The sequence below is a fragment of the Brachypodium distachyon genome, chromosome 3 (assembly GCF_000005505.3).
Source record: "Brachypodium distachyon strain Bd21 chromosome 3, Brachypodium_distachyon_v3.0, whole genome shotgun sequence".
Lineage (NCBI taxonomy): Eukaryota > Viridiplantae > Streptophyta > Magnoliopsida > Poales > Poaceae > Brachypodium > Brachypodium distachyon.
The window spans coordinates 562,024-571,611 of NC_016133.3; the positions used below are offsets into that span (position 1 = coordinate 562,024).

At 45.4% G+C, this 9,588-nt stretch overlaps 1 protein-coding gene across 4 annotated transcripts; it reads right to left on the minus strand.

Moving 5' to 3' along the window:
* Positions 1–7,563: 7,563 nt before the first annotated feature.
* LOC112271583 (cysteine-rich repeat secretory protein 57-like) lies at positions 7,564–9,308 on the minus strand. Of its 4 annotated transcripts, none has more exons than XR_002964801.1 (2): positions 8,940–9,308; positions 7,564–7,846 (listed from the first exon to the last, which is right to left on the minus strand). XR_002964801.1 is itself a non-coding variant. In XM_024461080.1 (2 exons), the coding sequence occupies exons 1-2, from the start codon at positions 8,970–8,972 to the stop codon at positions 7,680–7,682; spliced, it is 294 nt and encodes a 97-aa protein (XP_024316848.1). In that variant the 5' UTR covers positions 8,973–9,308; the 3' UTR covers positions 7,564–7,679. The 4 variants fall into 4 exon arrangements, 1 of the variants encoding a protein (XP_024316848.1); XR_002964800.1 differs by having other exon boundaries at positions 7,564–8,434; XR_002964799.1 differs by having other exon boundaries at positions 7,564–8,440.
* Positions 9,309–9,588: the final 280 nt, after the last annotated feature.

Consider the following 9,588-nt stretch of genomic DNA (forward strand, 5'->3'; position numbering starts at 1 on the left):
GTGAAGGTCAAGTAGGGACGTGCCGTGCCAATAGACCGGGAGCGGTGAAGGACGGACGTGAGGCTTGGACTGAGGGACCAGGAGGCCGAGTGACCAGCCGCGGTGGCTGACACTTGGGGACATCGACAAGCGCAAGTGTACTTGGAGGAGTGACTGTGTTGACCGAGTCAAGACGGCGGACGTGCAAGTGGAAGACTTGGTGGATGGGCGGTCAAGGACGAGGTGACACGCGTCGAGTTACGGGGGACGCGTATGGAGTACGCTACCCGCGAGTGGTTTGGTGGGTTGAGCCTCAAAACCACCGGGTGGACGGTTTCGTGGGTTTGAGTCTCAAAACCTGGACGGAGGTTCCGAGGAGGAACGGCGGCGGCACGTGACAGAATCACAGAGGTTGCATCAAAGCGAAGAAAATCTGTGAAGGAAGCATGGTCATCCTATCGACAAAAATCGGGTTGGACCATAATGCCCTCAGGCTAGGTGGTTCGCTCTAAAATATCTAGGGGCACTAGTGGAATTGTGTAATAGGCCTATAAATAAGATGGAGCTGCCTCCACTCAGTCTCACCTCTTGAGTATTTTCATTCCCACTCTCTAATTTCCCCTCCTCTAGGGTTTGCTCTTTAGGTCCACCGATAAACTAATCGAACTCTATGTATTTCCTGTGAATCTTTGATATGGGAAGTGAGGCCCTAACCTCACTTTTTGTCCTCCGGGATTCGAAATTGGTGCTTATGATTTTGCTTTTGTAGTTTGGTTGTTCTTCGCGTTCTTGTTTTTCCCCTTCCCCCTCCTCTCATGTTCTTGCTTGGATCTTGAGTTTTGGGGTGTTTTGGGTCAAACCGATTGTTGGAAGATAAATTAGGATGTGAGTTGATCCCTTCCACCGGAGGAATTTGTTTAAATTCTCACGAGTTCAAAGATCGGGGCGATTCAATTAAAGGGGAGAAAAACTCGTTCTTGCACGGATTTTCTTCGTTTCATGGAGTTAGAGTTTGTCTTGGGTGATGATCTTCTAGGAGTATCCTACCAACTCCGTGATAATCCTCTCTGCAAAGTTTCAAGTCGTTCCGGGTTGATTTGATCGAGTTTTGGCTGTTGAATCGATTTTCCCGAGAACTGCTCGTACATACCTGACATGTACGGTGTAAATGTCGGACATGTCCGGTAAGTTAAACTTTTGAGTTTGGAGCTGAAATTTGATGGAGACCTACCTCAATGTGTCTAGAGACCGGTTGAAATTTCATAATTTTTGGACACCATTGATAGGGTTTTTGGTTTTTGTCTCAAAGTCGCTCTGTGCTGTTCAGCATGCCGAATGTGTCCGGTATTCATATCGGATGTATCTGGTATGTGCTGATTGCGCTCAGTTCAGCAGCTTCTCTGAGGTTGTGTTTAGCGGACATGTCCGGTGCAGTTCCCGGACAGGTCCGGTGTAACACCCTCGGTGTTACTGCTTTAATAAATCGCTAAATCATATCATGAGCATCATGTTTATGTGTTATTGCATGAAATGAAGTGTGCAAATAAATACTGGTCACTTAAAATAATTAACGAAAATGAAAAATGAAAGGAAACACTATGATTCATGTTATATCAATTGAGCTTGTACATCAAATTTTTATGAGGAAATTGCACTAGCAGTCCACGAACTTGGCAGTCGGGTTCACTTTAGTCCACTAACTCTTAAACCGTGCACCGTTAGTCTAAATCTCGGTTAACTCATTTGTGAGGCGTTAAGTAGCCACGTGGCAGGTGACGTGGCGGTGGGCAGGGCGCGGGAGGGGGTTTCTGCATATTCTCTTTTGCGTTTAGCCCCCTGCATCTTTATTCAATCTGATCCCCGCCCAACCTAAATCCCCCACCTGAGAAGCACGTGAGGAAGACGAACCGCCACTCGCAAAAGCGCTCCTTTCTCCTCGCCTCTTCTGTCTTCGACGTGCTCGAGGGCGGTGACGGACTAGGAGACGGCAGCGACCGCCTTCCGCGGTGTTCGCCATGGAAGCTCGTCGACGCAGGGTCGGCGACGATCCGCCTGATTACAGTGAGTTCTCCTCCCCTCTCTCTCGCAATAGCCGTACGAAAAATTTGGGGTTTTTGCGCGTGATGATCGTTGTGGTATGAGGGTAATTGGAGGTTGGATTTCGGTTGTGTAGGCCATCAATTTGTGCGTAGGGTCTTTAGATGATGATTTTGGTGCTCCTGTATGACATTAGTTGGCAGAAATTTAGGGGATTTCCTTTGGCACTGAGTTCATCATGTGTGGGTTTACCAATTTAGTGCCATTCTTCTGTTCGCAATGATTATGATTTGTCTCATATACATACCAATTTTGTGTGCACACAGCTTTAGTAAGGGTTAGGGTTTGGCTTAATTTTCCTTAGGTTACAATGTGCTGTGTTGTAGGTGCATATGGTGATCATTTCAGTGTGGAAATACACCATGGTGGCTTCTTCTGCGGTTTAAGGCCAAATAGTTCCTATTTGGATGGTACAGCAGATTGGTTTGATTTCTGTGAGCTGATACCTGGTCAATGCTGTGGATAGATGATTTCGGGACACAACTTGGATATGGAACCGAGTTAAAGAAGATGAAGTTCTACTGGTGTGAGCCAGAAAAGACAGTGGCCACTGGCCTAAGGAAAGTTGGCAACTGATGCTGGTATGATTGCCATGATTGCAGCAAAGCAATCAAGCCGTAATCTAGTCATCTTCCTTGATCATGTCAACTTCTTAGCAAAGCAGATGTGTGATGATGTTATGGCACTTGGTCACAAGGCTTTGCCTCAAGTCATTAGCCCAAAGAAGGTTGTCCATCTGGATACAATAAATGAAAAGAAGGTGCCTGCTTTTTATCATGAAGTGGACAAGGTTGTGAGCCCACGGAAGAGGAAAGGAAGAGATGCTGCAGAGGGGTCTAGAGATCTAGAAGATTTATCATCATCAGAAGAAGAAGAGGCTAAATATTCAGTAGAACAGAACACCCAACCTTACATCTCAGGATACAGAAGCCACATAACTGATGCAGCAACCTTGTTCATCTCCTGCACCTCTAATTCAAGCTTTCCTCTCTTTCTCTTCTCTGCCTCAACCTCATCTTCCAGGTCAGTGATGACCATGTCCTGACATGCAAGTTCTATCTCAAGATTTAACCTCCTTTTCTTCTCTGCCTCAACCTCATCTTCCAAGTCAGTGATGACCATGTCCTGGTATGCAAGTTCAATCTCCAGATTTAACCTCTGTGCTTCTAGCTTGCTCTGATCAGCCATTGCCTTCTTGCACCCAAAGCATACAGTACTCTCAATCACATCTTCCATGTCAGCATCCTAAAGTTTCAATTTGTATTCGGATTCAAAAATCAAAATTTCAATTTCTATTCGAATGGAAAAATCATCAGTCACTGACCTGCCCATTCCACATGATTTCTTGCTCACCATCACTGTACTATATTTCTTCTTCGGATGGTTCTTGGATGGGCCAAACTGAGCCAATATAAGACCAAAAACCAAAAAATCAGCCAAATACAAAAGGAGAGAGAGGAGGGAATGCGTGAGGAGAGGACAAGCTCGTCACTTACCTGCACGCTAGCAGAGCTGCATCCATCGTCGCGGAGCCAGGAGAACATCGATTCAGCCCCGTCGTCCGTGAATCCGCTGCGGCCAGGCATCCTCGATGCGGCGGTGCCGACGAGAACAGGAGGCACTGCGGAGGGGGAAGAGGAACAGGAGGCACTGCGGAGGGGGAAGGGGAACAGGAGGCATTGCCGGTGACGAATTTCAGGAATTGGGGAAGAGGAACTGCGACGAGCTAGGGATTTGAGATTCCGGGGTGGGGATTTGAGGCAGGATCTGGAAAGAAATAGAGCAGGGGGCTAAACGCGAAAGAGAATATGCAGAAACTTCCTCCCGCGGACGGGAGGGCAGGCGCCGGTGCGGTGAGCAAGCGAGAGGGAGAGAGAGACCGCGAGGAAGGAGGTGGCCTAGATATTTTACGGCCTTATCGGCTTCCACGCGGCCGATAGGGTTATTGTACCTCAAGGCCCAGTTGCGTGGGCCGTCTTGTCGGCTTCTGGACGGCCGATAGAAGCCTGTCGGCCCACTAGAAGCCGATAGTGGTCTAGTCTGCGGCTATCCAGTGGCTGACAGTCTCCTAGACTTGCAATTTTTCTTAACCAAATGCTACATTTGCATTTAATCATTAAAAAAATATTATTTAAAAAAAAATCACAACCCTTATATTAAAGTTCTAAAACATTGTTAGAAATCCATGAATGTGATTACATGCTACTATCATGATAACCTGCAAATTTTCATCAAAAGATACGTCCATTTGAATGTAAAAAATAAATAGAACCTTCAGAATGTAAGAATTAAGTAGGAACCTCGGGATGTCGATGCAGGAACTGATGATGTGGGTGGCAACAATGGTCCTGAAGGAGCGCCATTGTTGAAGGGCAGGACCATGAAGCTGGTGTTGCTGTACCTAACGGTACAGCTATAGCTTTTGCGTTTGCCTTGTTCTGTCATGGAAAACCAGTCCGATGCATTCGCCGACAGCACATCCAGGCACTGCTTGCACTTCTCCGGCGGCAAATCCCAGGTGCACTGCATCAGCGCATATGGAGGATCATCGGCCACGCTGCTCGCCGCGAACCGATGGGGTGAAGCCACTACCTCACCAGTCAGGAGCTGCAACCTGTCCTTCACTTTTCCGCTATACGCCATTGCTGAGGAAGGTGCCGCACCACCTGACGAGTAGATTATATCTGCGTGTATGTAGGAATTAGAGTGTGTATATAGTTTTTATCATGGCATTGTGACATGTACCTAGTGTAGCCGATCCAAATTTGTGAAACATATATACATAGATTTAGAGGACATATATAAGTCAAACAAACATGTGGTGTGTATCAGTGTATGGCTGCTGGGTGCTGGGTCTCATTTGTATGTTTATATATTTGGTTGAATTTATAGAATATCTTAGCCAATTAACACTTTATTTGCATGGACTGACCGAAAAATTGAATGTATGTGGCAGAATCGATCTGGGCAAGAAGTCAAACATGTTTAACTTTGACTATCAATATAAATAGATTTAATTACCATTATCGAGAACATCCATTTAAATTGAAACTACTATATTCAGTATGAAATAAACATTTGTAAAACATATTTATTTTTGTTCCAAATGATATGAATGATATAATTAAAGAAAATTGGTGGTCAAGTGTCAGTAAAGTTAGAGGCCATGCCAATATTTAAAACAACATATATTTACGATCTGTGGGAGCAATATAAATTCATCTTTTGCCTATGGACTATGGCCCATGAACACAACAAACGAAATCCAGGCTACCTGAACCATAAAATTTCCAATAGACATAAAGTCAACTAATTTACCTCTTTCTCATTGCAAAAAAAAAAGTTCTTGTTTACTATATGGTTGACTACTAAAAGTAAATCCTTATCAAGTCCCACAACCTTTAAAAACCACTAGATCAAATTTAATCAAGATACTGAGTATAAGATTTGAAATGGTAAAGAAATATACTTTTGTTAAAGAATTACCTTTGGCGTTTTATTCCATGAGAAGGCATCCTTTATCAAAAAGGTACATCTATATGAATCTAAGATATATACTTGGGGAAATGCACCCGTGATCCCCCAAATTAAGTTTTGTCTTCCTTTTTTTTCCAAAAGGAAGTCAGAGATGTTCATTATGAGAAGAATTGTGAACTTAATTAACCACAATATCTGGTTCAACAATATGTACATTTCAATCCTTGCAGAAGAAAATGTACATTTCTGTATTGCAAATGATTTTTTTCTGACAGGGTTCGAGTTACCGGTACAGGAATATTCACCGGGGATGCCCGGTATAGACCTAGTAACCGGAAAATTTCGGGAGGTAAGCGGACAGGAGCGTTCAAACGAATTTTGTATTTACCTTAACAGAACATATACTCCCTCAGTCCATAATATAAGGAGTATTAGGTTTCATTAAGACAAATTTTTGACCAACAATTATTCCATTAACACATATCTTGTAAGGTATGAAATCACATTTACTAAAATACTGGCCTGTTACCAGAACCTTAATTTTGTCCCTATACATCCGAGGATGTGCATTCGAAAATATGGCACTGGAGCAAAGACCATGTATGTGGAAATATGCTTACATATATGGAATTCAAAAACAACGTATATGAATAGAATTTAAAATCGAAAGTAATACTCGTAAACATTTAAGAGTTCTTACCAGTTTCAGCAGTACCAAGGAAGTTGGTATTGGAGTAGCGGACGAGGCACTTGTCGAAGACGGCAAGAACAATCGTGCTCCCCGGGCAGCGATTTGGCAGCCCGCCGCCGGTGTTGCTTCCAGCAGTGGCAGCGAGGTGAAGGGGCGCGTAGAGATAAACAAAACTTTTTCTACGCGAACTCCCAAGATCTAGCCGAGGTAGAAGGCCACAAGGATTACCACTAGACGCGTAGTTGCGGATTATCGATGCAGCGCCTTGATGCAGTGCAGTCCCTTGATCCGATCCAGCCGATCCAATCCCGCGATCGTCGAAGTGCTGAACGTACAACACCTCTGCCAGTATCCACACGTGCGAGGAGGAGCTCCGGCGACGGACTGCTAGGTCCGGTGCGACGGTTGGACTGAATGGGGCTAGGGTTCTCAATGCATGAGAGTGGCGAACCGTGCCCTTTGGGCATCCCACGCCCCTGCTAATATACCGAGTGGAAGTGGGCTCCAGCACTTGTGGCCCATCCACTCTGCGAGTCCAACTCGCATTGTCAGTCCATTTCCGGTTCGGGTCCAACCCGACCAAATACTTGCTCCTGCTCTTAAGTGTGTGACCCCGCAGGCTCATGGCGATTTGGACACGATTGGAGTCCGACTCTCAATCGATCAATCGGTAGCGGCTCCTAGCAGAACGTGTCGACTCCCAAGTACCATCGAGTCATGACGACGTACCTTCCAATGTGACATACGTCTTAGTCCCTTTTGCCTCACGATATATCTTGTCGAACTATAGGCGATTAATCGTCATCCCTTTAATAGTTCAACTCTCTTCTCGATCCGTGATATACGATTCATCCGACAAACTCTTAGTCGATCGACCCGGTTAACAGTTAACCGAGTCGCGCATTGCCATGCTTCCCGAATCATATCACTCGAGAGGGCCCAGAGAATATCTCTCCAGTCAGAGGGGCAAAATCCCATCTTGGTTATCCACATCACACAGCTTGATTCTCAGTCAACCCGAACTCTGCCTTTATAACTGCCCTGTTACGGAACAACGTTTGACAGAACCTAAGTTGGTGATCCACAATTCGGATTGTGCGATAAGCTCAGGTCTAAGGATTACATTGATTGAGACATGCAAATGACGACCTACTCGTTGCATCTCAATATGAGTCAGTCCGACTCGCTAAACTCTTTATTCGAGTCCGTGTAAGCTGGAATGACATCACCATGCCCATGACAAGTGGAACCGAGTCATCAGCCAACTTTCACATTAGTCTAGGTTATGTGTCCAGCACAACCTCAATGACTAAGAACAATTTAGTATGAACAACATGAATACATAGTTCCACAATCAAATCACATATTCAATGATACATATTAGATATTCAAACAAGGACAACTTAATAATCTTATGAATACATTGGAAATTACATCATACGTGATTGCCTCTAAGGCATATTCCCAACACGAGGCACTCGCCGCAGTCAGCGCGCGAGTAGTCCGCAAAGCACATGGCGAGACCATACACTGTGGCAGCACCATCACCGGCTGTCCCGTTGAAGAAGCCGCCGTTCTTGGAGACGGCGTTCTCCGGAAGCCCTGCGAGGAACTGGTTCAGGTTGGCGGCGTAGGCACCAGCAAGGGTGTAGTTTCCAGACGTTGAACAGCTGATGGCTTCAATCATGGCTGAGCTCTGAGCATGGGAAGTTTGGCATAATAGAGGAGCTAGCAGGAGCGAACAAGTAAGGAACAGGAATGAACAGAGCCAGAGGACTGTCATGGCTCTCTTCTATTGAGGTATATAAGCTTCCTTTGATTGGTTTGATGTTAAAGTTAAGCGCATGCATGGGGTATATATACACACACGAGATTGTGTGCAAGTAGACATGTTCTGTGTTTTATTTTCTTTGTCAAAGAGGAAATATGTTAATTGTCACTACATAAAACATTATCCAGTTGCACTGAAACATATATAGCGCTATCACGCACCGAAACGCAATCTATTTCAGCAGGTCGGCAAGCTGTAACTCCAATGCGAGCCCCTCCATGCACGCTATACTGTATTCTCTGTATGATGTCGGCCCCCAGCACCAAATTAAGAAGCAAGCGTACGTGTGGTAGCAAGGTGTCTTGTGTTGAGCGTGCATTGACCAAGACCAGGCCAGTTCAGTCGTCTGGATTAATTAACTGCATCTTAATTTATAGAGGCGAATTAGCAATGCATTTGCATACAAGTGGAGTTTAACTAACTGACTAACTAACCAATTAAGTGATTATAATAAGATTAGCCAACCTATGAGCTTATCGTGCCGCGTTTACTTTTGTTGTTATTCACTTATTTGTACTTGGATTATTATTATTGTTATTTCGATTAATACTTATTTCAAGGAAGCAGGTGGTGCGGTTCCCCTCGCCTGTTCAATTCATTGCAAATTCCAAGTTAATTACAAAACGAGGGGGAGAGGGAGAGAGAGATCGCCATGGCATTCGATTGAGAGATGCTACAAGTTGTTGTTAATTAACTACATCCGGTGGCAAGAATGTTTATGCAGCTAAATCTATCTCAGGCATACTCTATTTAGCAGCTATATGTGTATCCAAATAACAACCTCTCTCGCTGTCTCAATTGGAACAAATTGATTGATATATTGCGAGAAACGTAGTGCCGCATTGCTAATGCTGCGTTGCGTACCGTTTTGGTCGAAGCATCATCAGCCAGCCACATGGTCCTCCGAGGAGATGAACTTGGGGAACAGCCGGTCGATCGGCATCCTCCCGCTTACAGAAAAAGTGAAAATCCACGGCATATGCTCCATGTGTATTTGGATGAAATCAATATCCCACGGCCTGTAGGATGGATGGATGGGGGAATGAGCGCGGATGGAGCGGAGATGAAGGGATGGGCTGGTGGTGGTGGCATGGTGGGCCGGGGACTGCGGACGGCGGAGGTCAGCCGGAGCAGCGACGTGGTCGAATTCGAAACCTAGCCGCCGCCGCATCGAGTCGAGTCGGAGACAAGGGCGGCGGAGCGGACTGCACTGCAGGGTGCGGCTGTGCGGGATTGCGGGCCGAGCTTGAATCCTGGACTGGATCATACTAGTCATAGCCGTGCTTAGATGGGCTGGGCCTGCGGGCTGAGCCCTTGCATGTTGTGCTAGCTAGCTTCTTCTAGAATCCCCTCAAAAAAAAAAAGCTAGCTTCTTCTGGTGTGTTATCTGTCAGTGTACTACAGTAAATCGAATCCATACTGTATACTCTCTCCGTCCGAAAATAATTGACTTATTTCCGGACGGAGGGAGTACATGCCCATTGATATAGTCAGCAAATCAATGATGCGCGGT